Here is a 27,167-nt window from a genome sequence, read left to right as displayed (position 1 = left end):
TGTAGTATTGTCCAGTACTTGACTTTGGTGTTGTGATAGTGTAGTAACAAGTATATATGTGTAGTATTGTCCAGTACTTGACTCTGGTGTTGTGATAGTGTAGTAACAAGTATATATGTGTAGTATTGTCCAGTACTTGACTCTGGTGTTGTGATAGTGTAGTAACAAGTATATATGTGTAGTATTGTCCTGTACTTGACTCTGGTGTTGTGATAGTGTAGTAACAAGTATATATGTGTAGTATTGTCCAGTACTTGACTCTGGTGTTGTGATAGTGTAGTAACAAGTATATATGTGTAGTATTGTCCTGTACTTGACTCTGGTGTTGTGATAGTGTAGTAACAAGTATATATGTATAGTATTGTCCAGTACTTTGTCCAGTACTTGACTCTGGTGTTGTGATAGTGTAGTAACAAGTATATATGTGTAGTATTGTCCAGTACTTGACTCTGGTGTTGTGATAGTGTAGTAACAAGTATATATGTGTAGTATCGTCCTGTACTTGACTCTGGTGTTGTGATAGTGTAGTAACAAGTATATATGTGTAGTATTGTCCTGTACTTGACTCTGGTGTTGTGATAGTGTAGTAACAAGTATATATGTGTAGTATTGTCCAGTACTTGACTCTGGTGTTGTGATAGTGTAGTAACAAGTATATATGTGTAGTATTGTCCTGTACTTGACTCTGGTGTTGTGATAGTGTAGTAACAAGTATATATGTGTAGTATTGTCCAGTACTTGACTCTGGTGTTGTAGTATTTTCAGACCACATGACTCTTGAAGTCGTAACTACTTTCATTTGTTTTCAAACCAAAATATGTCCAAATGTCAGCTTTAAAAGCTGCTGGATTCACTGTATCCTCTCATCCCCAGTCATCTCATTACATTCATCCTTTAGCTGCGGAGGGTGTAACGACTGCTTCCATCTAGTGGCAAAAAGTTTAATTGCAAAAAAAGAAAAAAACAACTCATGTTAATTAAAAATATAATAATGGATTATTATTTTACACACTTTATTGAACAAAAAAACATAAAACAAATATTGTACAAAAAATATTTTTGAATAAAAAGAACAAACTTTTATGCTTTTATTGTGTTTTTTTTAATGGATACACGGGTGTCAAATATTGAGTCAGTACATTGGAAAACAATATACCGACATCAACATTTTATATTTAATTTTAAAAGGCCTTGAATTCAGATGATTGTAAATAGAATATCAAACTCTATGTTTTAAATAAATACATTTATTTTGAAATTATTCACATCTTTTATTCATTTATTAAAAAACAGGTCAAAGCTGAAAAACATTTCCATGTACTTTGTACTTTGTTACAAAAGTTTCCTCCGGACGTGACTTCATGAGTTTCATCAACTTCTATCAACACACGTTTCTCAAGATCAAGTCCAGAAACTTTCCCAACAGTAGCTTTTGAAAGACGAGTTGCAGCTTCAGAACCAAAGTCACGCCGAGGTTTAGTTTCAGGACAAAGTTTGCCTCAGAAATCTTCAAAAAGGCAAAACACAAGATATTTGGAGACTTCAATGTTTTTGACTCGAACACATTATTAACAAACATTATTGAAGCACAAATGTTTAGTTTCACCTTCGACACTTGACTCTGCTGCAGGTCGTCATGTCACATGATTAACAGTCATGTGACATGATTAACAGTCATGTGACATTATTAACAGTCATGTCACATGATTAACAGTCATGTTACATGATTAACAGTCATGTTACATGATTAACAGTCATGTGACATTATTAACTGAGTCATGTGACATGATGACCAGAGTCATGTGACATTATTAACTGAGTCATGTGACATGATAACCAGAGTCATGTGACATGATGACCAGTCATGTGACATGATGACCAGTCATGTGACATGATGACCAGTCATGTGACATGATGACCAGTCATGTGACATGATGAACTGAGTCATGTCACATGATGAACAGTCATGTGACACGATGAACAGTCATGTTACATTATTAACTGAGTCATGTGACACGATGAACAGTCATGTGACACGATGAACAGTCATGTGACACGATGAACAGTCATGTGACATGATGACCAGTCATGTGACACAATGACCAGTCATGTGACATGATGACCAGTCATGTGACATGATGACCAGTCATGTGACATGATGAACTGAGTCATGTCACATGATGAACAGTCATGTGACACGATGAACAGTCATGTTACATTATTAACTGAGTCATGTGACACGATGAACAGTCATGTGACACGATGAACAGTCATGTGACACGATGAACAGTCATGTGACATGATGACCAGTCATGTGACACAATGACCAGTCATGTGACATGATGACCAGTCATGTGACACAATGACCAGTCATGTGACACGATGACCAGTCATGTGACATGATGACCAGTCACGTGACTCAAGTCATGACATATATTCCCTGTCACTGGGCCTGACACACTGAGGAGACGCCCTTCGCTCCCGCAGCAGCTTTCTTGCGCCTCTTGTTCAGCAGAGGGTTGCTGGACGTGTCCAAGTCCTTGATCTTCACCTGGTCGTAGTCGACACGCATGGTGGCCAACGCACTGGTCATCTCGTCCTGAGTCCAGACGACAACATTTTAGATGATTCCCAGCTTCAGTCTGAGTCAAGTGTATTGTTGTAGAAATATTAAGAATTATTAATAATATTAAATATATTTTTGTTTAATATTTTTAACAATACTATTTTGTTTGATTTATTATGATACATAATTCCTTTTTATTATTACGTATATTACTGTTTTTGTTATTATTGTTTTTAATATGTGTTGAAATATGTTTATGTACTGCTTAAACAACTCAAATGTCCCCAATGTGTGAAGAATAAAATTGATTATAATATAATATATAATATATAGAATAGAAAAATATCCATCAATCAATCAAACATGTGTTACTGACAAGATGTTAAAAGTGTTTGGAGAAGATATTTTATAGCACTTGAGTTGATATGTGGAAGAACATCGAAATAAAACTAATTTTTAATGCATTATTGCATTGTTTGTATATATTAGTTTCATTAAAAATGATTAATCAGGAAAATCATGCAATTAATCAAAATTTAAAAAAGTAAATCGTTGCCCATCAGGATATTTTAATTTCGTTTTTCAAGTGGGTCTTTAATTCAATAAAATGGTCACATAGTGTTGTACAAACAAACATTTGTGTATCTTTGTGAGTATGTTTACATGTGTATTATACCAAGATCTGTCTATGAACTTTTACTGCCAATTTTGTAAACAAAAACACAATATTTAAATAATTAAATAATATCAATAAGATCAAATTAGATTAATAAAACAAAATAAAACAATTTCAAATAAACAAGAGGCATTACAATAAAGTGACATATAAATAAAAATATGATAAGTAATTATTTCACGAGTGTTATGCTTAACGAAAGATATACATAAAAAACATGCGAATAAACTCTACATAACAGGCTTAATATTTAAAATATAATGGCCAGGATTTAACTCTATCAACCGTCGTTTCATGAAGTGAAGAGAGCCTCCAGCCACCAGGTGGCAGTGTGAGGATCTCAGGCGCACAGAGGTGATCGAGGAAGAAGGTATTGACAGGTTAGTATCAAAGTTTTCTTCAAACTTGATAAATAGTTGAAAAATGATACATTTTCTTTTTGTTCATGAGTCTATTTGTGTCTTTGTGTACTCAACAACATTCTTATCAGATTTTTAAACGTGTTTTTATTGTAAAAAAAGTTACATTATATTTATTTGACTTGAATAATTGGATCTGTTATTGAGTATAATCGAGTGTGTTTGACTGACAGTTGCTTTAAATCAAGAGAAGACGTGGTTTGATAAAGTCATTGAATTATTATTTATATAACGAAGTAGTAGAACAAGTAGAATTAGTAGTAGAAGTATAATCATTAAAAGCAGTCGTACAATGAGTACTAGAAGCAGAAGTAGAATTAGTACTAGAAGTAGTGGTAGAAGTATTAGTAGAAATATAATTATTAAAAGCAGTCGTAGAATTAGTACTAGAAGTAGAAGTAGTAGTAATATTAGTAGTACAAGAAGTAGTGGTAGAAGTATTATTAGTAGTAGTGGGTAGATAAGTGTGTTTTTAAAGTAGAATGAAGTTTCTAGGTGTGAGTCGATGAAAGTACCTAAAGGTCAAAGAGTTTTATCGTTCAAGTGAATGGAGAAAAAAAGTGTAGAAAAAGAGGAATAGAAGAAAGAGTTGAAGAGATAAAAGAAAGATAGAACATAGCTCCCATTTTAGAAACCAACCGAATTAATAAAAATATGTGTATGTTCATTTCTTATCTTAAATATAAATACTTTAAATAGTTAACAGCCAGTAACGAGGAAGAGAGAAGTTCCAAGAAAAAGTACAAAAATAGAAACTAGATTAAGAACTTGTGTGAATCAAAATAACCTGAGTTAAGAGAAGTAAGTTATTTATATTTATAGAGCGCTTTTCGTAAGAGAAGAATGAAGTATTTATTCTTGAATTACTCTTTTTTTCTTTAAACCTGCTTCACTTTATCAAAACCAGCTCAAGATGTTTGTGTTTATCTTTCTGTTTGCCTTCGTCACTCCATCTGTTAAAGCTCAGAACATATCAAAAGCAATAAATGGATCTGACACATCATCGCCATGGTAACCAGTCGTGATGTGAGTCTGAAGAATCAGTGTTTATGTAATTCTTAGAGGTTTTTTAAGTAAAAAAAAGGTTGTGTTTCTGCTTTTTTAAATGTCGCAAACGTTACACAAGTACAGCTTTTGTGTTGCTGAACAGAACAGTGTGTCTTATCGACGTGTGTGTGTGTCTGTGACGAAATGCATTTCTTAGTCAACGAGGAGGAAACACTTGATTATTTAAAGTCAAAGATTAACTTTCCTGGCTTCCTAGACCATTATCAGTGCTGCCCCCTGGTGGCCATTTATGATGACTTCTCAATAAAATCATTTGTTTAAAAGAAAATTAAATAAATGTTGTTGGTTTTGGTTTAATTTTTAAAACATGTAAGCATTTAATTCATAAGAATACTGTTGTAGTTGTCAAAATAACTCTTATTATCCTAAATTAAATGTCGAATTATCTTTCTTAAATTACCGAGTATCTCTTATTGAATAATTAAATTGCTTAAATTCTTTTATACATTTCTGGTGAGCGATCACAACAAAACAAACTTATTTCTAATGATGGAATCTAAGAAGTCCAACTCAAGTGTTCAGTGGGTGTAACACCCAGTGTTACCCGCTAGAGGGCGGTGTCGCTGTGCGCCGTACCTTCACGTCGTCCCACAGCTCTCGCTCCTCCGTCAGGACCCTGCTGGTGTGCAGGGGGGTGCAGGGCACGACCGTGGACTGCTGTGGAGACGAACACGCGTCAACAGGCGTCAACACTCAGGATCAGGAGAACTCACGCTGATCCAGGGATGCTTCATGAACTGAGCGATGGTCATCCTCTCGTTGGGGTCCGTCTTCAGCAGCTGGTGGATCAGGTCTTTACCTGGAGGGTCAGAGCAGTCGACGTCCGTGGATGGATTCGTCTCCACGCTTTCGTGCCTCACCTTCCTGAGAGACGTCGGCCCACTCCGGGTCGGGGAATTCGTACTGACCCATCCTGATCCTCCTCTTCATGCCCGGAGAGATGGCCTGGCCCGTTTTGGAGTAGAACGGGGGGTACCCACAGAGTCTGGAGCAGGAGGATTCATCAATACTAATAATCTCACACACACTAGGACCTGTCAACACTCGTGATACAACGATCAGTTAATTCTAGCTCTTAGACGTGTTCAGAAGAACCGTTTGATACGTGTCACGATAGTGTCGACAAATGTGATCCTGAAGTAAAAAACATATATTGAGTTCATTCTTTCACTGGAGCTGCACGATATTGGAAATAAGCGCGATATTAGATATTGTTGTCTTGAATTGCGATTTTGATATTAATGCGATATTTTTTCTTTCACCTAAAAATCTTGCCGCAAGTGCAGGAGCGAGTGCTGTAGTGAAGGTCCGGGGGTTTAATGAAGGAAAACGATGATATTTCCCTTTCGTTTATTTCAACACTTCTGTGTCGACATGATGGTATAAAAATATCTCTTCTAACGCTCAGTCTCGCGGGACTTGCATCGGTTTCCTGTGAAACTGAGCGACATCAGAGAGGAGCCGCCGGCGCGTCGTGATGTCACCAAATCAATAATAAATCCTTGTACACGCACACATAACACTTTATAAATGATGCTAACAACTTAGCTCGTTAGCATACGGTGAAGACGCACACATAACACTTTATAAATGATGCTAACAACTTAGCTCGTTAGCATACGGTGAAGACGCACACATAACACTTTATAAATGACGCTAACAACTTAGCTCGTTAGCATACGGTGAAGACGCACACATAACACTTTATAAATGACGCTAACAACTTAGCTCGTTAGCATACAGTGAAGACGCACACATAACACTTTATAAATGACGCTAACAACTTAGCTCGTTAGCATACGGTGAAGACGCACACATAACACTTTATAAATGACGCTAACAACTTAGCTCGTTAGCATACGGTGAAGACGGACAGGTTTGTTTGGAAGTTCACGATCTTCTAAGAAAACAACTGAGACGAGATGAAAAGTTCGTACAATATGTTGCTTTAACAAAGGAGGTTGAAAGAGACGAGTGACTCGATCACTAGTGTTTGACTAGATCATAAGTTAGTATTACTTCACTGGATCACTAGTGTTTGACTAGATCACAAGTTAGTATTACTTCACTGGATCACTAGTGTTTGACTAGATCATAAGTTAGTATTACTTCACTGGATCACTAGTGTTTGACTAGATCATAAGTTAGTATTACTTCACTGGATCACTAGTGTTTGACTAGATCATAAGTTAGTATTACTTCACTGGATCACTAGTGTTTGACTAGATCATAAGTTAGTATTACTTCACTGGATCACTAGTGTTTGACTAGATCATAAGTTAGTATTACTTCACTGGATCACTAGTGTTTGACTAGATCACAAGTTAGTATTACTTCACTGGATCACTAGTGTTTGACTAGATCACAAGTTAGTATTACTTCACTGGATCACTAGTGTTTGACTAGATCATAAGTTAGTATTACTTCACTGGATCACTAGTGTTTGACTAGATCATAAGTTAGTATTACTTCACTGGATCACTAGTGTTTGACTAGATCACAAGTTAGTATTACTTCACTGGATCACTAGTGTTTGACTAGATCACAAGTTAGTATTACTTCACTGGATCACTAGTGTTTGACTAGATCACAAGTTAGTATTACTTCACTGGATCACTAGTGTTTGACTAGATCATAAGTTAGTATTACTTCACTGGATCACTAGTGTTTGACTAGATCATAAGTTAGTATTACTTCACTGGATCACTAGTGTTTGACTAGATCACAAGTTAGTATTACTTCACTGGATCACTAGTGTTTGACTAGATCATAAGTTAGTATTACTTCACTGGATCACTAGTGTTTGACTAGATCATAAGTTAGTATTACTTCACTGGATCATTAGTGTTTGACTAGATCATAAGTTAGTATTACTTCACTGGATCACTAGTGTTTGACTAGATCATAAGTTAGTATTACTTCACTGGATCACTAGTGTTTGACTAGATCATAAGTTAGTATTACTTCACTGGATCACTAGTGTTTGACTAGATCATAAGTTAGTATTACTTCACTGGATCACTAGTGTTTGACTAGATCATAAGTTAGTATTACTTCACTGGATCACTAGTGTTTGACTAGATCATAAGTTAGTATTACTTCACTGGATCACTAGTGTTTGACTAGATCATAAGTTAGTATTACTTCACTGGATCACTAGTGTTTGACTAGATCATAAGTTAGTATTACTTCACTGGATCACTAGTGTTTGACTAGATCATAAGTTAGTATTACTTCACTGGATCATTAGTGTTTGACTAGATCATAAGTTAGTATTACTTCACTGGATCACTAGTGTTTGACTAGATCATAAGTTAGTATTACTTCACTGGATCACTAGTGTTTGACTAGATCATAAGTTAGTATTACTTCACTGGATCACTAGTGTTTGACTAGATCATAAGTTAGTATTACTTCACTGGATCACTAGTGTTTGACTAGATCATAAGTTAGTATTACTTCACTGGATATACTGAGCCAAGAGGCGTCGCCATAGCAACCGAGCCTAACACAGTTCACAGACAGACGAAGACGTAAACAACAACAACATAGAAGTACAAATTGACAACTTTACAGAATGTGACACTGATTGGTCGAAGTTCGCATTTAAGTAATGCTTGATTTATACAAATTGCACATGTTTTCGATGCATATCGCACGTGACAATAGCGCGATATCAATATGTTTTCGATGTATCGTGCAGTCCTAGTTTAATTGCACGAAAACTTACGAAAACTTAATTAATAAACACACAATGTTGTCAACACTATATTTGAATTCAACAATTAAATATATTTACTGTTGAGTTTTGATACGGTATCATATCATCATATCGTATCATCGGTCACCATCAATAAAGTTTTACCTTACCTTACCTTACCTTACCTTATCACCAAGAAAACACTGTCTAATGTCTAAGTGTATAGTAGTTTCTAACACTTCTCTACTAGCGTTGCTTCAGGCCTGCGAGGCCCCCTTGCTTTCTGGGACCAAATATTCAATATTGAGTCACAGACACTGAGAAATGACTCTTGAACAAACACACCTTTAGACTCGTTCATTTCTCCTTTTCATTTAACTTCATACAAGTTCTAGTATAAGTCGACTTTATTTGTGAATCCATGAATCCACAAAAAAGAAAAACTACTACGTACAGAAGATTTGTCGCAAAACCTTGAGGTGTTTTGTGGTCGAGAGTTATTTACACACTTAATGACTTAAATACATATTTTGAATTCTCCAAAAAAAAACACTTAATCAAGCCTCTTGAAGAACAAATCTGTGTTTATAAACAATATTATTTATCTCGTTAATCCATAGCATTTAACAACCAAATGATCAATAAAAAAACACCTCAACAACATCTTTGTCAGTAATACTTGTGTTTAAATATCCAGGTTTATAATAAAATACAGTCAAATATCTCTCTTCTAGTGACCATTTTAACTAAAGTAGTACATTCTTTGGCATAAACTTATACGACGCCAGTAAACGTCTCTGACAGACTTTGAAACACAGCTGTGAGTGAACACGAGTGTTGACTTGAAGGTAAATACAATCACGGCCGACGAGCGACTGGTGGTTAAGATGTTCACGCGATCAAATACATTCTTATGTATCTCCATGTTCAGGCAAAATGAACCAGAAATACAGTTTAACCAGTTAAAGATCCGTTAAGATTGACGAATAACAAACTAAATGTTTTTAAAAGATAACAAACACATCATTTATATACGAGTCTCTTCTTTTAGAGACGTTTTCCTGATGTGTGAGAAAGTTTGTGTTGTAGGATTATTTATGTCATAAAAAATCAACTTATAAACATGTTATTTAATGCCACGAGGTCAGACCTCATACTCACAGAATGTACATGATGACGCCCAGAGACCACATGTCACAGGACTTGTCGTACTTCTCCGGACCTAAAACTTCCGGAGCTTCGCACAGAAGAAGAAGAGGCGAGTGAGAGGTTAAAGGTCAGGACGCTGGACACCGACGTACCGACGTAATAAGGCGTGAAACAGGGCGTCTGGAGCGGGTTGTGCGTCGTGGTCTCTTTGGCGAAGCCGAAGTCTGTGAGCTTGAGGACGGCGTGACGCTGCTGCGTCGTGTACAGCAGGTTCTCTGGCTTCAGGAATCAAACCGTCAACCACCAGAGTCAGCGCGACGGCGTCGACTCACCTTGATGTCTCGATGTGCGATGTTGAGGTGGTGAAGATACTCTGTGGCCGTGCCGATGTCTCGCATGATCTCTGACGCCTCTGGGATGAAGAGGAAACAAAGTGTCTCTTGAACCTGATTCACAAGTTGAATTATTATTGTTTCTTCTCACCTTTCTCAGTGAAGGCCTGGTCGCCTCGAGCCTGGATCCGACTGAACAGTTCTCCGCCCTCCATGCTGCAATCATTGTTACTGTAGTCATTCTTTTTATTATTGTTACTATTATTGTTATTTCTATCATTATTTTTGTTACTTTTATTATAATGAACATTTTTACTATTATTATTAATGTTATTTTTCTTATTAGTATAACCTATATTATTGTTATTGTTACTTACCATCATTGTTATTTTAATCATTATTATTGTTGTAACCATTATATGATTGTTATTTTAATTATTATTGTTAGTGTTTTATATATTGTTACCTTTATTATTAGCATTACTTATATTATTGTTGTTGTTACTAATATTACGATTTTTTATTTATATTTATTATATTATTATCGTTAGTTTTATTATTGTGATTATTATTTTATTTGTATTTATATTATTATAACAATTACTATTATCATTATTGTTACTTTTATTATATTATAATTATTATTATTGTTAGTAATATATATGTATATGTATTGTTACTTTAGTATTACTTATATTATTATTACCGTTGTTGTTACTATCATTCTATTATTATTGTAACAATTATTATTATAACTTGTATTATTATAATTATTATTATTATTATTTTTTCTCTACTTCTTCTTATTGCTGTTGTTGTTACTATTATAATTCATAATAATCATTTGCTTTTATTATTACTTAATACTTTAATTATTATTTGTTCAATTAAAGGAAAAAAATGTTGCTTAAAAAATATGATGAAAAATATTTTGTAAATTATTTTCTACAAAATGTCAAAGTGAAAATCCAACTTCTGATGCTTATTTTTCTCAGGTTTAGATCTTGAACTATAGTCAACATTTATGGTCTTTTCTGTTTTTAATGACTTTCATTTAAATCTTAAGACCCTGAAGACGCTCGACTCATGTTTGTACATCTGTGTACTTCAACTAAAATACCTTTTACTGTTTATTTTACTGTTGAATTTTAAATGAATCGCGCCTCTTAAGAAAAAGAACGTCATGTGATCTTTTAGGTTCATTTCCACTGATGTTCTTTAATTCAAAGAAGATATTTCTGTTGTTTATTGAAATTGATTGATTGATTGATTGATTGATTTGAAGTTGAAACAGAGAAGCTTCGCTCTGAGTCTCTGGAGGACGTCAGAGCTGCTTGTATTCACCGTTGATGATAAGATGGTATATTATAACATATATTTATACACATGACATACATTACTCTCTCGAGTCGAGAGCTTTTCTCATCCTGTTCCATCAAGAGAGTATTTATGTGTTTCTGTCCGAGTGTGAGTTCTGACGACTGACGTGTGTTTCTGTTGGACGTCGAACCGACAAACATCTCAAACAGGAAACACACCAAAGAGCAGTTTTTGTGTTTATTTAATCATGTTTTTTTTACTTAAGTTTTCCAGTGAAGAGAGAAGTTAAAACAAAGTTTACTTTAATGACATCTATTCAGTTTGAAAGTCAAATTCTATTATAATATCAAAGATGTTCTCACGTCCAGGAACATATTTTCTCACGGATGGAATCTCTTTATCTCGTTATCAGTTCAGACGTCTTTATCTCGTCACGTTGTTGACCTTTAACCCGTCTATGAATGTGGTTCGTGTCTCATCTTCTCACACATTCTCCGACAACTCTTTACCGTCAGTCGCTGCATGTGATTTGTTACATTTTAAAGATAAACCTTGAATTAACTACTAACTTACTAATGTTGACACGTGGTTGGTTTTGTTGTCATGTTTCAAAGAAATATTTTCAATGATTATCTTTTGATCTTGAAGCTAGTTTACAACTTTGACTAATAACCCTGGTGTGATTTTTGGCCGTGGGAGGAATCCAGATCACAGAGTTGAACCTTTTTTAACTAGACTTGTATCTTATCTACTCCCATTAACATGTATTACTTCATCACATGTATTACTTTTATCATAGTTGAACTTCCAGGTCCTTCCATGGTTTCAATCCACAATAAAGTTATTTAAGTATTGAACCACCTTTCTGACACTCACTGTTATTTAATCAAGTACAAGTTCTAGTGTTATACTCTGAATTCCCCCCAAAAAACACTACAATGGAGTTTTTTGGAAGGTTTTTAGGTTCAAGTGTATTTTAAAACCTGCTGAACTCAGTGAAATTCATATTTTAAATGGTTTAAGAGACACTTCATCAGGCCTCAGTTGTGTTTGAATGAATTAAATGATTGATTTCAAACTTTTTTCAAGCAAAAAATGTGTAAATTATTTGTAAATACAAATCAAAAAAACACTAATCAAACAAAGAAGCCGAATAAAACACATAACAAAACCCTCTAAAGTACTTTTTAGTTTTAAATGTCCCCCTTTGTCTAATACATCTTAGAAAACTACTGAGTACGTTCTTTGGAATATTCTCTCTTTTGGTCAATAATATAAGAATATAAATAATGCTTAGACAAAAATATACAATGAGTCGTGAAGCGTTGTTAGCTGCGCCGATGAGATATCAGGAGATTATATTAGAACGAAAGATAAATTAAAGTGTTTATCGTTGATACAATTGTCTGAGACGTGAAGATAAAGTTCACGTTACAAACTCAAATCTTGGGACATTTGAAAATAGTTGATATAAAAGAGGAATTAATGAATTCCTGCACTTCTTTGCTAGCTCGTTGTTAGCTTCAGGACAGCTAGTTCACCGACACGAGTTAACTTATGATTGGTTATAGATCGATAGATTTGTGTGAGATTTGAGAGAGTTCTCTTCGTACCACTCCATGACGATGAGCAGACATTTCTTCCCATGATGCACGTTCTCGTAGAGGCTGAGGATGCGAACGATGTACGGACCTCCAGACACGCGCCAGTGCAGCTCCACCTCACGCCGCGCCTTCGGACTGTCGTACAAGATCTGGAGACGCAGGGTTTTGTTAGTAATTATTATTTATTCACTGTGTTCAGCTGTTAACACGGGATGAGAAACAATAACTTCATTTACTAATGCTTGAGTTATTCATTGGTTTATGAATTTAAATACTTTCATCATTTTAAAGGTGAAATAACACAAAGTACATGTTTATTTTCTTAGTGATGCGTTTGTTCATTTTTATCTAATTTCTTTTTTTAATCAGATTTTACCTTTGAATTAAAAACTAAACAATTTTGCCGTTAAATGAAGGAAATGTTATTTTTTTTAAAATATGAACACATGATAAGTTAGACTTTACGTTACTTTAAAAATCCCCAAATGTCTGGTAACATTTTTTTAAATGATAAAAGAAATGATGCACATGTTTGTTTCCAGCGGTCGCAGTCGAAACTGTCAGATGTTCGTCCGCGGTTCATGTTCCTCTTTGGTCAACAAGTGTAAACGTAACCAGGACTCTGTGTCTCAAAGTTTCTCTTCATGGTGGAAAGTGAGAGAACTTTTCTAAATCAGCACGATGGGAGTTTTTCTGTGTAGAAAAATGCTTATTTTTAAATAGTTTTTTGTTTTCACTTTATAGTGAAGTGGATCTTTTCATTGAAATATTGATATCAGAAAATGATCTTAAGCCACGCCCACTCTGCTGTGATTGGTCGAACATGGAGGTTTGTCACAGCGTGTCATCAATCCCGGGAGTCTCCACCTCCAAGGGACTCGTTGTATAAACAAAGCGGGGGCTGATTACAGCTGGAGGAGGAGTGAAGCCATTATTACATCATCATGGACTCTCGTAACCTCTCGTTCGTCCAGATTTCAGAGCAACTTTATAAAGTAATAAAGTGTAAAACAAGGTCATGATGAGAAGTTACTGAACCTTCACTACATGAGAGTTGATCAGTAGTTAATCTTTAATCTGTAATATTGATATATATAATACTTAATAACTAAAACTTCCTGTTATGGAATCAAATTCATTTTTAAAATCTATTGATTGATTGATTTTGATGCTCTGAGGTTTAAGGAACCATGTTTTTAAATTCATCTTCAGTCATTTATGTTTACATTTGTATTGACGTAAAATAAATAAATATACCTTTTATTAAATAATATTGAAATGTTCAGTTCAGTTTATTTATGTGACGGTACATTCAGCAGAAGTGAAGTTTTTAGTGGCAGATAATGTCAGAAGTGTGTAGAAGTTGTGTGACGTTCTGCGTGTGTGTGTGAAAGTGTCACACACACGACAACAGCTGGTCCACAGGTTTATTCCTGGAGATGATGACGCGTCGACCAGAGTTAGCCTCGCGCTGGAGCCTCGTCACGTTTGAGGAACATCATTTTCTGGTGAAGATGTTTGTTATCAGGAAGTGTGTGTCGCTGTGGCGCCTCATGAACGAGGAAATGTTGCTCTTGGTTTCGCGGCAGTCGTGCTGCGAAGCTTCCGGCGTCTGACGTGCGACACGTTTTCACTCTTTGCTCGGCGACACGTGAACGAGCTGAAGCTGCTTTTGTTTAAACTTCACAGTTTATAACTCGACGACCTGCAAACGTCAGTTCGTCCTCATTTCCTGCGAGATGTCGGATCAGAGTCAGCAGATGTTTCAGTTCTGATTACTGTAGATATTAAAACTGAATTCATATCATCTTCCTTCATTGATTGAACTAACAAGAGGCGTCGTTAATAAATGACAGTCAGACTAATCTCATCATCAAACAAATATTAAATACAGAAGCTCAGTTTTATTGCTTGTTATCTGGCCTTCCTGTGTTTGTGTTGTTCAGCACTTTACTAACTCTGTGCTTGTGTTGATTTTAATAAAGAGAGATTGTTACGTAAACACAACAAGTTTCCGCTCGACACGTCTCTGATGACAAACCATCGTCCGCTTGTTAGCTCGACTTCATAGATGCTATTCAAGGGAAACACGTTGTGTTTACAAACAGTTTGTCGAACTCTGTGAACACCTGTTGAGGTGTTTGTATTATCCCTTGTGTTGTTTCAGGGTCACTGCATATGTATTTATGGAAGCCAGGGAGGTCGTTGACCTTTGACCCTGAGATAACACAAGGGTTAACCATTTAAAACCATTTGAATGCTTGAGTTAAATAAGTTGGAACTAAAATAATAGATGTTTCATAAAATATTTCTCTTTAGTGTGTTTGTTGAGCGATTGTGTTTGTCTGTTAACGAAGTGTATTTGATCGTAAAATCACTTTTTCAGGACAAAATAGTTTTGAAATTATGATTTTTTTTCATGTTCAAGACTGAATTCAACCATTTTTATTGAAACCATTTATATAAACGATGGAAATGGTTCAAAGCTCCAGTACATTTAGATTAAATGTTATTAGTTTATTTGTTTTCACCCTAAATGACACAGTTGTCTCCCAAAGATAAAAGACCACGAGAGGCATCATTATGGAATAAAAAAGTTTCTCAGGTTTTATTAACATTTGAACACAAAATGATTCGTACCCGATGCAAACTGTCACATGGTGACACGCACTTCTGCACTTATACTCAATATTTTGAGTATACAAGTGCGTTCACGCTGAGCAGTGTGAAAAACATTGCCTCACTCACACACCAGGAAATTGAGTGTGTATCGATGGACACTTCCCACCGTCAACGGCAGCCATCTTAAGCAGTGTCTCAAATCGCGAGCTTCTCTAAGTGCACTGTTTTACAGTACACTGTAAGAACATTTACTTGTTCAGTGCTCAAATGTGGACAATGTAGTACTGTCTCAAATCAAACTCTGCTGCTACACACTTACAGTGTAGTACTGTCTCAAATCAAACTCTGCTGCTACACACTTACAGTGTAGTACTGTCTCAAATCAAACTCTGCTGCTACACACTTACAGTGTAGTGCTGTCTCAAATCAAACTCTGCTGCTACACACTTACAGTGTAGTACTGTCTCAAATCAAACTCTGCTGCTACACACGTACAGTGTAGTACTGTCTCAAATCAAACTCTGCTGCTACACACTTACAGTGTAGTACTGTCTCAAATCAAACTATGCTGCTACACACTTACAGTGTAGTACTGTCTCAAATCAAACTCTGCTGCTACACACTTACAGTGTAGTACTGTCTCAAATCAAACTCTGCTGCTACACACTTACAGTGTAGTACTGTCTCAAATCAAACTCTGCTGCTACACACTTACAGTGTAGTACTGTCTCAAATCAAACTCCGCTGCTACACACTTACAGTGTAGTACTGTCTCAAATCAAACTCTGCTGCTACACACTTACAGTGTAGTACTGTCTCAAATCAAACTGCTACACACTTACAGTGTAGTACTGTCTCAAATCAAACTCTGCTGCTACACACTTACAGTGTAGTACTGTCTCAAATCAAACTCTGCTGCTACACACTTACAGTGTAGTACTGTCTCAAATCAAACTCTGCTGCTACACACTTACAGTGTAGTACTGTCTCAAATCAAACTCCGCTGCTACACACTTACAGTGTAGTACTGTCTCAAATCAAACTCTGCTGCTACACACTTACAGTGTAGTACTGTCTCAAATCAAACTCTGCTGCTACACACTTACAGTGTAGTACTGTCTCAAATCAAACTCTGCTGCTACACACTTACAGTGTAGTACTGTCTCAAATCAAACTCCGCTGCTACACACTTGCAGTGTAGTACTGTCTCAAATCAAACTCTGCTGCTACACACTTACAGTGTAGTACTGTCTCAAATCAAACTCTGCTGCTACACACTTACAGTGTAGTACTGTCTCAAATCAAACTCTGCTGCTACACACTTACAGTGTAGTACTGTCTCAAATCAAACTCTGCTGCTACACACTTACAGTGTAGTACTGTCTCAAATCAAACTCTGCTGCTACACACTTACAGTGTAGTACTGTCTCAAATCAAACTCTGCTGCTACACACTAACAGGAAATGACTCGACAGTTTCTTCTTCTACTACTTTTTAACAGTGATTGTAACCAGTCGTTGAAACACTATCATCGACACTTGACACTTTTCACCAATTAAAACAAGTTTTTAAGTTGTGTTTCATCGTGTTATTACTGTTGTTGTGTTGATTTGTGGTCCGAAGACGTGTCGTCAGTGACGTAGCTTCAGTTTAGCTTCAGTTTAGCTTCAGTTTAGCTTCAGTTTAGCTTCAGTTTAGCTTCATCTACGTCACTAAGATGGAGTCGTTGAGGGTGGAAAGTGTCCATCGATCCACACTCAATTTTCTGGCCAACTGAGTGCTCATTGTGCACTACATTTTCATACACTGCTTATTGAGACGCACTTGTGTACTCAAAATATTAAGTGTAAGTGCAGAAGTGCGTGATTAGGGACACACCCTTGACGTAGATGAAGCTACGTCAATAGCTATGATGCTAAACAGAAGGTACTTCGCTACTTTGAAGCAGATACCGGCGCGAGAAAATACTAATTATATCACAAAACAACACAACAATAATATTAACACAAGGAAACTAAAGGACCTCTGAGGACCTGTGGATACACAAGTCTACAAGGACGTAACTTAATATTTTCAAGTTCCAGAGGCCAGAGTGCAAAGTATTATTAAAGAGTACGAGACGTTCTCAGAGGATGTTCGCTCGGACGCTCTACTGTATGTATTTTTATTTCATTCTTTTTTTATACACATCCATCGACAAACCGCGATAAACATCTCGGTTAGATGAGTTTCACACATGTGGAGGAAACTTGGTAAACATTTGAATTGTTCGCTGGGACACTTAAGGTCAACAAACAAAGCAAACCTCTCCCACTTCCACTTCCAGTGATTGACCTCGAACCACTTTCACTGAATCACGAATAAATACATTAATGCATCGAACTATTAGAAGCAGCAGCAGCAGCAGCAGCAGCACTGTGAGCATGTTTGTTGAACTAAAGTGTGTGTGTGGATGTGTGTGTTGTTGTGATGTGTGACTCTATTGTATCATCAGTGTGTGTGTGTTGTTGTGATGTGTGACTCTATTGTAACATCAGTGTGTGTGTGTTGTTGTGATGTGTGACTCTATTGTATCATCAGTGTGTGTGTGTTGTTGTGATGTGTGACTCTATTGTATCATCAGTGTGTGTGTGTTGTTGTGATGTGTGACTCTATTGTAACATCAGTGTGTGTGTGTTGTTGTGATGTGTGACTCTATTGTATCATCAGTGTGTGTGTGTTGTTGTGATGTGTGACTCTATTGTATCATCAGTGTGTGTGTGTTGTTGTGATGTGTGACTCTATTGTATCATCAATGAAAATGATCTTACTTTTGTTTTTCTGGAGATTTTTGAACATAACCACACCCACTCTGCTGTGATTGGTCAAGCATGGAGGTTTGTCACTGCGCTTCATCAATGGTCTCCACCTCCAAGGGACTCATTGTATAAACAAAGCGTGATTACAGCTGGAGGAGGAGTGAAGCCATCATTAAGTCATCATGGACTCTCGTAACCTCTCGTTCGTCCAGATTTCAGAGCAACTTTATAAAGTAATAAAGTGTAAAACATGGTCATGATGAGAAGTTACTGCGTCTTGAAGAACATTCACTACATGACACCAGAGTTGATACTAGTTGATGTTTAATGACACCAGAGTTGATACTAGTTGATGTTTAATGACACCAGAGTTGATACTAGTTGATGTTTAATGACACCAGAGTTTATACTAGTTGATGTTTAATGACACCAGAGTTGATACTAGTTGATGTTTAATGACACCAGAGTTGATACTAGTTGATGTTTAATGACACCAGAGTTGATACTAGTTGATGTTTAATGACACCAGAGTTGATACTAGTTGATGTTTAATGACACCAGAGTTTATACTAGTTGATGTTTAATGACACCAGAGTTGATACTAGTTGATGTTTAATGACACCAGAGTTGATACTAGTTGATGTTTAATGACACCAGATTGATACTAGTTGATGTTTAATGACACCAGAGTTGATACTAGTTGATGTTTAATGACACCAGAGTTGATACTAGTTGATGTTTAATGACACCAGAGTTGACACTAGTTGATGTTTAATGACACCAGAGTTGATACTAGTTGATGTTTAATGACACCAAAGTTGATACTAGTTGATGTTTAATGACACCAGAGTTGATACTAGTTAATGTTTGATGACACCAGAGTTTATACTAGTTGATTTTTAATGACACCAGAGTTGATACTAGTTGATGTTTAATGACACCAGAGTTGATACTAGTTGATGTTTAATGACACCAGAGTTGATACTAGTTAATGTTTAATGACACCAGAGTTTATACTAGTTGATGTTTAATGACACCAGAGTTTATACTAGTTGATGTTTAATGACACCAGAGTTGATACTAGTTGATGTTTAATGACACCAGATTGATACTAGTTGATGTTTAATGACACCAGAGTTGATACTAGTTGATGTTTAATGACACCAGAGTTGATACTAGTTGATGTGTAATGACACCAGAGTTGATACTAGTTGATGTTTAATGACACCAGGGTTCATACTAGTTGATGTTTAATGACACCAGAGTTGATACTAGTTGATGTTTAATGACACCAGAGTTGATACTAGTTGATGTTTAATGACACCAGAGTTTATACTAGTTGATGTTTAATGACACCAGAGTTGATACTAGTTAATGTTTAATGACACCAGAGTTTATACTAGTTGATGTTTAATGACACCAGAGTTGATACTAGTTGATGTTTAATGACACCAGAGTTGATACTAGTTGATGTTTAATGACACCAGAGTTGATACTAGTTGATGTTTAATGACACCAGAGTTGATACTAGTTGATGTTTAATGACACCAGAGTTTATACTAGTTGATGTTTAATGACACCAGAGTTGATACTAGTTGATGTTTAATGACACCAGAGTTGATACTAGTTAATGTTAAATGACACCAGAGTTTATACTAGTTGATGTTTAATGACACCAGAGTTGATACTAGTTAATGTTTAATGACACCAGAGTTGATACTAGTTGATGTTTAATGACACCAGGGTTCATACTAGTTGATGTTTAATGACACCAGAGTTGATACTAGTTGATGTTTAATGACACCAGAGTTGATACTAGTTGATGTTTAATGACACCAGAGTTTATACTAGTTGATGTTTAATGACACCAGAGTTTATACTAGTTGATGTTTAATGACACCAGAGTTGATACTAGTTGATGTTTAATGACACCAGAGTTGATACTAGTTGATGTTTAATGACACCAGAGTTGATACTAGTTGATGTTTAATGACACCAGAGTTGATACTAGTTGATGTTTAATGACACCAGAGTTGATACTAGTTGATGTTTAATGACACCAGAGTTGATACTAGTTGATGTTTAATGACACCAGAGTTTATACTAGTTGATGTTTAATGACACCAGAGTTGATACTAGTTGATGTTTAATGACACCAGAGTTGATACTAGTTAATGTTAAATGACACCAGAGTTTATACTAGTTGATGTTTAATGACACCAGAGTTGATACTAGTTAATGTTTAATGACACCAGAGTTGATACTAGTTGATGTTTAATGACACCAGAGTTTATACTAGTTGATGTTTAATGACACCAGAGTTGATACTAGTTGATGTTTAATGACACCAGGGTTCATACTAGTTGATGTTTAATGACACCAGAGTTGATACTAGTTGATGTTTAATGACACCAGAGTTGATACTAGTTGATGTTTAATGAGACCAGAGTTGATACTAGTTGATGTTTAATGACACCAGAGTTGATACTAGTTAATGTTTAATGACACCAGAGTTTATACTAGTTGATGTTTAATGACACCAGAGTTGATACTAGTTGATGTTTAATGACACCAGAGTTGATACTAGTTGATGTTTAATGACACCAGAGTTGATACTAGTTGATGTTTAATGACACCAGAGTTGATACTAGTTGATGTTTAATGACACCAGAGTTGATACTAGTTAATGTTTAATGACACCAGAGTTGATACTAGTTGATGTTTAATGACACCAGAGTTGATACTAGTTGATGTTTAATGACACCAGAGTTGATACTAGTTAATGTTTAATGACACCAGAGTTGATACTAGTTGATGTTTAATGACACCAGAGTTGATACTAGTTGATGTTTAATGACACCAGAGTCGATACTAGTTGATGTTTAATGACACCAGAGTTGATACTAGTTGATGTTTAATGACACCAGAGTTGGTTTTTCTATTGTCATGAAAACACTTCATATTCTTCAGTAGATAATGAAATAAGTTACAAAAGTATAGAAACAAAAATGACTTAACGGGAAACATTTTTAAATGAATAACCCTTGTGTTATCTCAGGGTCAAGGTGACCCGAAGTATTTATGGAAGCAAGGGAGGTTGCTGACCTTTGACCCTGAGATACCACAAGGGATACCACAAACATTTGTGTTCGGACCTTCGGGTCACCTTGACCCTGAGAGGACAAAAGCTTTTCATGACTGTGTTTAGTTAATCGTGACAAATCGATATTGAGAAAAAATAAATAGTCAAACGTTTATTTAAAAGACACAATAAATAACATTCAATTAAGACTAAAGAAACTCAATGATGATCATAGTTGTTGATAATATCACTGTCACTCACGCCTTTCTTTTGTCGTAAATATTATTAGTCTTACTGGGTTCTTCTGAATCTTAACGTGGTTCTTCTGAGTCTTAACGTGGTTCTTCTGAATCTTAACGTGGTTCTTCTGAGTCTTAACATGGTTCTTCTGAATCTTAACGTGGTTCTTCTGAATCTTAACGTGGTTCTTCTGAGTCTTAATGTGGTTCTTCTGAATCTTAACGTGGTTCTTCTGAGTCTTAACGTGGTTCTTCTGAATCTTAATGTGGTTCTTCTGAACCAAACATTGTTCTTCTGAATCTTAACGTGGTTCTTCTGAATCTTAACGTGGTTCTTCTGAGTCTTAACGTGGTTCTTCTGAGTCTTAACGTGGTTCTTCTGAATCTTAACGTGGTTCTTCTGAGTCTTAACGTGGTTCTTCTGAGTCTTAACGTGGTTCTTCTGAATCTAAATATGGTTCTTCTGAGTCTTAACGTGGTTCTTCTGAATCTTAACGTGGTTCTTATGAATCTTAACGTGGTTCTTCTGAGTCTTAACGTGGTTCTTCTGAATCTTAACGTGGTTCTTCTGAATCTTAAAGTGGTTCTTCTGAATCTTAACGTGGTTCTTCTGAATCTTAATGTGGTTCTTCTGAATCTAAATATGGTTCTTCTGAATCTTAACGTGGTTCTTCTGAATCTTAACGTGGTTCTTCTGAGTCTTAACGTGGTTCTTCTGAGTCTTAACGTGGTTCTTCTGAATCTTAACGTGGTTCTTCTGAGTCTTAACGTGGTTCTTCTGAGTCTTAACGTGGTTCTTCTGAATCTTAACGTGGTTCTTCTGAGTCTTAACGTGGTTCTTCTGAATCTTAACGTGGTTCTTATGAATCTTAACGTGGTTCTTCTGAGTCTTAACGTGGTTCTTCTGAATCTTAACGTGGTTCTTCTGAATCTTAAAGTGGTTCTTCTGAATCTTAACGTGGTTCTTCTGAATCTTAATGTGGTTCTTCTGAATCTAAATATGGTTCTTCTGAATCTAAACATGGTTCTTCTGAATCTAAACATGGTTCTTCTGAATCTAAATATGGTTCTTCTGAATCTAAACATGGTTCTTCTGAATCTAAATATGGTTCTTCTGAATCTAAACATGGTTCTTCTGAATCTAAACATGGTTCTTCTGAATCTTAACATGGTTCGTCTGAATCTAAACATGGTTCTTCTGAATCTTAACATGGTTCTTCTGAATCTAAATATGGTTCTTCTGAATCTTAACATTGTTCTTCTGAATCTAAATATGGTTCTTCTGAATCTAAATATGGTTCTTCTGAATCTAAACATGGTTCTTCTGAATCTTAACATGGTTCTTCTGAATCTAATCATGGTTCTTCTGAATCTTAACATGGTTCTTCTGAATCTAAATATGTTTCTTCTGAATCTTAACATTGTTCTTCTGAATCTAAATATGGTTCTTCTGAATCTAAACATGGTTCTTCTGAATCTAAATATGGTTCTTCTGAATCTAAACATGGTTCTTCTGAATCTAAATATGGTTCTTCTGAATCTAAACATGGTTCTTCTGAATCTAAATATGGTTCTTCTGAATCTAAACATGGTTCTTCTGAATCTTAACATGGTTCTTCTGAATCTAAACATGGTTCTTCTGAATCTTAACATGGTTCTTCTGAATCTAAATATGGTTCTTCTGAATCTTAACATTGTTCTTCTGAATCTAAATATGGCTCTTCTGAATCTAAACATGGTTCTTCTGAATCTAAACATGGTTCTTCTGAATCTTAACATGGTTCTTCTGAATCTAAACATGGTTCTTCTGAATCTTAACATTGTTCTTCTGAATCTAAATATGGTTCTTCTGAATCTAAATATGGTTCTTCTGAATCTAAACATGGTTCTTCTGAATCTTAACATGGTTCTTCTGAATCTAAACATGGTTCTTCTGAATCTTAACATGGTTCTTCTGAATCTAAACATGGTTCTTCTGAATCTTAACGTTGTTCTTCTGAATCTAAACATGGTTCTTCTGAATCTAAATATGGTTCTTCTGAATCTAAACATGGTTCTTCTGAATCTAAATATGGTTCTTCTGAATCTAAACATGGTTCTTCTGAATCTAAATATGGTTCTTCTGAATCTAAACATGGTTCTTCTGAATCTTAACATGGTTCTTCTGAATCTAAACATGGTTCTTCTGAATCTTAACATGGTTCTTCTGAATCTAAATATGGTTCTTCTGAATCTTAACATTGTTCTTCTGAATCTAAATATGGCTCTTCTGAATCTAAACATGGTTCTTCTGAATCTAAACATGGTTCTTCTGAATCTTAACATGGTTCTTCTGAATCTAAACATGGTTCTTCTGAATCTTAACATTGTTCTTCTGAATCTAAATATGGTTCTTCTGAATCTAAATATGGTTCTTCTGAATCTAAACATGGTTCTTCTGAATCTTAACATGGTTCTTCTGAATCTAAACATGGTTCTTCTGAATCTTAACGTTGTTCTTCTGAATCTAAACATGGTTCTTCTGAATCTTAACATTGTTCTTCTGAATCTAAATATGGTTCTTCTGAATCTAAATATGGTTCTTCTGAATCTAAACATGGTTCTTCTGAATCTTAACATGGTTCTTCTGAATCTAAACATGGTTCTTCTGAATCTTAACATGGTTCTTCTGAATCTAAACATGGTTCTTCTGAATCTTAACATGGTTCTTCTGAATCTAAATATGGTTCTTCTGAATCTTAACATTGTTCTTCTGAATCTAAATATGGTTCTTCTGAATCTAAATATGGTTCTTCTGAATCTAAACATGGTTCTTCTGAATCTTAACATGGTTCTTCTGAATCTTAACATGGTTCTTCTGAATCTTAACATGGTTCTTCTGAATCTAAATATGGTTCTTCTGAATCTTAACATTGTTCTTCTGAATCTTAACATGGTTCTTCTGAATCTTAACATGGTTCTTCTGAATCTTAACATGGTTCTTCTGAATCTTAACATGGTTCTTCTGAATCTTAACATGGTTCTTCTGAATCTAAACATGGTTCTTCTGAATCTTAACATGGTTCTTCTGAATCTTAACATGGTTCTTCTGAATCTAAATATGGTTCTTCTGAATCTTAACATTGTTCTTCTGAATCTTAACATGGTTCTTCTGAATCTAAATATGGTTCTTCTGAATCTTAACATGGTTCTTCTGAATCTTAACATGGTTCTTCTGAATCTAAATATGGTTCTTCTGAATCTTAACATTGTTCTTCTGAATCTTAACATGGTTCTTCTGAATCTTAACATGGTTCTTCTGAATCTAAATATGGTTCTTCTGAATCTTAACATGGTTCTTCTGAATCTTAACATGGTTCTTCTGAATCTTAACATGGTTCTTCTGAATCTAAATATGGTTCTTCTGAATCTTAACATGGTTCTTCTGAATCTAAATATGGTTCTTCTGAATCTTAACATTGTTCTTCTGAATCTAAATATGGTTCTTCTGAATCTAAATATGATTCTTCTGAATCTAAACATGGTTCTTCTGAATCTAAATATGATTCTTCTGAATCTAAACATGGTTCTTCTGAATCTTAACATGGTTCTTCTGAATCTAAACATGGTTCTTCTGAATCTTAACATGGTTCTTCTGAATCTAAATATGGTTCTTCTGAATCTTAACATGGTTCTTCTGAATCTAAATATGGTTCTTCTGAATCTAAATATGGTTCTTCTGAATCTAAACATGGTTCTTCTGAATCTAATCATGGTTCTTCCACCGGCAACAAGAGCTATTTTCAACATTATCTTCTCAACTCTGCCGACTCATCCTTCCTTCCCGCTCAACTTTCCTCCCCCGGTGTCACTGCTGTCGACCCGGATGGATTACCAGCAGATACTGACTGTGACGAGTGTGATGACAGGTGACGTCGTGGTCGTGATCCTGCCTCGTCAGGTTCCATCGTAAAGATGGCGTCACTCTTCAAGTCTAAGTGTGACTTTAAGACTAAATATACACAGTTTACACTGAGGATAGAGTAAGAATATCAACACGTGTCATTAGAACAACCTCAAAACTAAAGAGTATATCATTCCAAGTTTATTTTGATTTCTAGATATTTCCAAAAAATATACAATATCAAGAAACTTAAAATAAAATGAAAGAAGAAGAACATTTTTAAGGTAGAAAGAAAAAAAAATTAATATGAATATTAAGACCTAAAAAATAAGTTTTATTTTGTGTTGAACATGTCAAGAATAATTATTATTAATTATTTTCTAAATGAGCGACTCTTTGCCGAGATATATTCCACTTGTTGACTCGAGGAGGTCAAAGTTCTCCGGCTTATCTTCAAAGAAAACCTCGGAGTCACTTCCTCAAAGAATTTCTACACGTTTTATGACGTTTCTCTGTGTTTTAATCCAGAGATTTGATTGTTTCTGTGTCTCGTTTATAGTTTCTTGAGCGAACCAGAGATAAAGATGAAACTTCTTTAATGATGTTTGATAACAGAGTATTTTTAGAAGTTTATTTCTAAAGACTTTCTTACTTTTCTTTGTTGTCGTGGCAGATGTTTGATCACTTCTGTAGTTTTTACTTCTTCACCTCCTCGACCTCTCGCTCTCTCAACTCTTGACTTGATTCACTTGATGAGCTTCATCTCTAGACCTCAGTTCATCGGTGAGACAGAAATCATTGACCGGATCTTAACCAGGTCACTTTATCTTCCCATGAATCTTCAAACGATTTATGACTACAAACGAGACTTGTTGTGTTCCATGAATTAAACGTGTTTTCTCATCCAGTCTTAAGGATTATAAATGTTCCCAGAAGAGGTAAAACCACTGCCAAGCAACGTGACTGTGGTGACAAATGTGTTGCTATTTTTAGGTTATTTATAGGTTATTTATTTGACTTTAAACTAAGTTAATTGACGGAGGTTTTTTGGGTTATTTTCCAAAATCATTTTTAAATGTTTATATTGAAAGTGATTATGAAATAAACTCTTTTTCCCTTTTAGTCATGGTTTCCCTTTTAAAAACGATTAATCTTTGTTATTGTAAAATACACAAAACATCCTTTAAATGTGTTTAAAACACATTGTGTTTTTAAATGTTCAAACCTGGACATGATTGTGTGAGTGAAGGAAACACCAGGACGATCTGCTTTATACTAAACTTGTATTTTTAAACGTGTTTTAAGAAGTAAAAGGTCATTCAAGAGAACAAACGGATGGTTATGATGGTTATTCTCATCGGTGCGCGTGCGCGTGACTCGTACCTTCAGCGCGCACTTCTCTCCGCTCTTCTTGTTGAAACACTGCAGGACCTTCCCGTTGATCCCTAATCCCAGGACCTGGTTGGACACCTTGTAGTCGTCCGTCACCGCGTGTCTCTGGATGTCCAGCTTGAGTGTGTGTTGAGGCAGCGGGAAGTGTGTGTGTTCATCCCCGCCGGGCTTCGGGAGCGCGTTCATGACCTCAGGTCAGCAGATGGACTCCTGTCCACTGCAGTCACGTGATGCTCACTCGAGTCAGCAGAGAGAACAACAACAAAAACTAAATCAATAATAATAATCTTCCTTCCTTAGATCCAGATCCTCGACTG

General features: G+C 35.6%; 1 protein-coding gene across 2 annotated transcripts; it reads right to left on the bottom strand.

Annotated features, from left to right (window-relative positions):
* Positions 1–1,068: 1,068 nt before the first annotated feature.
* On the bottom strand, positions 1,069–27,167 carry mapkapk3 (MAPK activated protein kinase 3). 2 transcript variants are annotated; one of them, XM_087800408.1, is made up of 10 exons: positions 26,842–27,167; positions 12,844–12,983; positions 10,062–10,126; positions 9,911–9,990; positions 9,731–9,857; positions 9,591–9,666; positions 5,590–5,714; positions 5,443–5,528; positions 5,306–5,386; positions 1,069–2,599 (listed from the first exon to the last, which is right to left on the bottom strand). In XM_087800408.1, exons 1-10 carry the CDS (start codon positions 27,034–27,036, stop codon positions 2,444–2,446), a joined length of 1,131 nt encoding a protein of 376 aa, XP_087656534.1. In that variant the 5' UTR covers positions 27,037–27,167; the 3' UTR covers positions 1,069–2,443. The 2 variants fall into 2 exon arrangements, with proteins under 2 accessions (XP_087656534.1, XP_087656535.1); XM_087800409.1 differs by having other exon boundaries at positions 5,306–5,383.

This window comes from Callionymus lyra, chromosome 10 (assembly GCF_982586985.1).
Source record: "Callionymus lyra chromosome 10, fCalLyr1.hap1.1, whole genome shotgun sequence".
In the NCBI taxonomy this organism is placed as follows: Eukaryota; Metazoa; Chordata; class Actinopteri; order Syngnathiformes; family Callionymidae; genus Callionymus; species Callionymus lyra.
This window is presented reverse-complemented; position numbering and strand designations above follow the sequence as displayed.

Excerpts from the sequence above, each read along its gene's own strand:
- mapkapk3 (XM_087800408.1), bottom strand. The coding sequence starts at position 27,036 with ATGAACGCGCTCCCGAAGCCCGGCGGGGATGAACACACACACTTCCCG. Across the intron at positions 10,127-12,843 it reads CTGCTCATCGTCATGGAGTG|CATGGAGGGCGGAGAACTGT; the intron begins GTACGAAGAGAA and ends CAATGATTGCAG. Across the intron at positions 5,715-9,590 it reads GGCGTCATCATGTACATTCT|ACTCTGTGGGTACCCCCCGT; the intron begins GTGAGTATGAGG and ends CTCCTGCTCCAG.